General features: G+C 28.3%; 1 protein-coding gene across 1 annotated transcript; it reads right to left on the minus strand.

The window, feature by feature from the left end:
• Window positions 1–887: 887 nt before the first annotated feature.
• On the minus strand, window positions 888–1,859 carry LOC139851337 (serine/threonine protein phosphatase 2A 59 kDa regulatory subunit B' gamma isoform-like). The gene has a single exon (XM_071840352.1). It carries the CDS (start codon window positions 1,857–1,859, stop codon window positions 888–890), a length of 972 nt encoding a protein of 323 aa, XP_071696453.1.
• Between the last annotated feature and the right edge of the window lie 903 nt (window positions 1,860–2,762).

Raw genomic sequence — 2,762 nt, forward strand, 5'->3', positions numbered from 1 at the left:
TTAGATATAAAGGATATGTAATTTTGTTTTCATGTAAATAAGTCATGAATGATTACTCATATTTTTGTAATTTTATGAGATATTTCATGCTAGTTGCCAAATGATGGTTCCCACATGTGTTAGGTGACTCACATGGGCTACTAAGAGCTGATCATTGGAGTGTATATACCAATAGTACATACATCTAAAAGCTGTGTATTGTACGAGTACGAATACGGGTGCATACGAGTAGAATTGTTGATGAAACTGAACGAGGATGTAATTGTAAGCATTTTTGTTAAGTAGAAGTATTTTGATAAGTGTATTGAAGTCTTTCAAAAGTGTATAAATACATATTAAAACACTACATGTATATACATTTTAACTGAGTCGTTAAGTCATCGTTAGTCGTTACATGTAAGTGTTGTTTTGAAACCTTTAGGTTAACGATCTTGTTAAATGTTGTTAACCCAATGTTTATAATATCAAATGAGATTTTAAATTATTATATTATCATGATATTATCATGTATGAATATCTCTTAATATGATATATATACATTAAATGTCTTTACAACGATAATCGTTACATATATGTCTCGTTTAAAAATCATTAAGTTAGTAGTCTTGTTTTTACATATGTAGTTCATTGTTAATATACTTAATGATATGTTTACTTATCATAGTATCATGTTAACTATATATATATCCATATATATGTCATCATATAGTTTTTACAAGTTTTAACGTCCGTGAATCACCGGTCAACTTGGGTGGTCAATTGTCTATATGAAACATATTTCAATTAATCAAGTCTTAACAAGTTTGATTGATTAACATGTTGGAAACATTTAATCATGTAAATATCAATCTCAATTAATATATATAAACATGGAAAAGTTCGGGTCACTACAACTGCTGCTGATATATCGACAAATTTGTAGGCTTATGACGTGGGATCAAAACATGTGCAAGAAAAGCCTTATGTTCTTCCTTTAATGGCAAAGCAAACCCATTAATTATACTACCCAAAAGCTCAAGCAATTCAGAAACCCCGTTATGCTTGTCCGTTTCAAATATGAAAAGATAAAAAATATTGTTTATCGCTTTTCTAATAAACGGCCTATGCACCATAAACTTGCCATAAATTCGGTGCGTGATTGTTTTTAAATACTCTCGTTCTCTTTGGTCCTCGGAATCAAAAAGATCGAGTAGTCTTAAAAGGAATGAATGATCGATATATCTTTTTGCAAGTTTTAAATCTGTTTCTGTTGAAGCTATGAATCTAAGAAGTAATTCGTACACTATTTGCAAATGTGGCCATGATGGATCCATACAAAATTCATCATCTTCTTGATCATACAAATCTATGACCTTGTTTTCGTAATTCAAATTAGGTAAACAACGAAACAAATTTGCAGCAACCATTTTCGTGATTTGTTGTATTGTGAAGAATTTGAATTTTGTGGAAACTGAAGATACATATTCAACTAGTTCATGTAAAGTTTGTTTCTTTACATCCTTTTCTTTAGCATGCTTAGACGAATCATTAAAATTAAACACCACACAGCACATATTTAACTTCTTGATTAATAAATTGTTTTTTTCTGAATTCGATACAGCCCGAAAATTAGGTAATGCTTCAAAAGAATCATGAGTAAATACTTCCAATACTTGGGTCACACTAACAGGACCTGATTTCTTAGAATTAGGTTCAGCATTCGATCTAAATGAACTCGAATTCGAACTCGAACTCGAATTTGAAACTTTAACAGATGATGAATCTATAGCAGCAGAATCTAATTCATTTTTTCCTTCATCATTATGTGAAGATTTTAAAGATGTTTTCTTTGGAAGCTTATTTAGTATTTGCTTAATCATATCCTCAATATTGAAAAACCCTAAAAGTATGTAACTTTTCTTTTTCAAAGATTCAACCTTGAACTAGAATAAATTACATTCATTCTAAAATATAAATATCCAAATGAAAAGTTTGAAGCTTTAACATTAGTTGAATTGTACCTTACTTGAATTGAGTCATGTTGATGGTTGGATCGGAAGGTCACATGAAAATGATTATAAGAACCCTAGAGGAACAGGGGAAGAGGGGTTCTGTGTGATTTCGAAAACCTACAGTTTTCATAATTATTTCTTTGAGCTTTATTTATTCAAATTTTTTAAAGATGCACAAGGTTGAATGTGACCGACAGAAGACAAAGAAGAAGTGGATTAAGTTAAGGATTATAATAATCCTAATGATTTTGGTTGTTAGATAATGTGATAAATTTTTTATTTATTTACTTTTTAGGCAAAAATAACGAAAACTTCATAAATAACGAAAACGTTTTCAAAAAGAAAACGTCTTCAACCGAAATAATAATAAATGTGGATGATAAACTTAGGGAGCTTTTTTGAGATTTATGAAATAATAATAAAGTAAATAAAGTAATACAAACTTTTAGTAATTACTATGATGGATTTTTTTATTTTTTTTTTTTACAAAAAAACGAAAACTTTATAACAAACTTTATAATAAATGTGTAATTACTATGATGATGTAGAGTCCTTATACACAGTACTTTATATTTTTCGCCGCACAAAAGAATTTATAAACTAATATAAATTTGATATCATGTAAGGTAATAATTTATTTATTATATATTAATATTAATGTGTAATTAATTATGTTTTATAAAATTGTGAGTAACGGAAATTATAATCTATACTAATTGTCATGACTCATTATCATTATAATTATCACATTATCACATTATTATCTGTGAC

The sequence above is a fragment of the Rutidosis leptorrhynchoides genome, chromosome 6 (assembly GCF_046630445.1).
Source record: "Rutidosis leptorrhynchoides isolate AG116_Rl617_1_P2 chromosome 6, CSIRO_AGI_Rlap_v1, whole genome shotgun sequence".
NCBI lineage: Eukaryota > Viridiplantae > Streptophyta > Magnoliopsida > Asterales > Asteraceae > Rutidosis > Rutidosis leptorrhynchoides.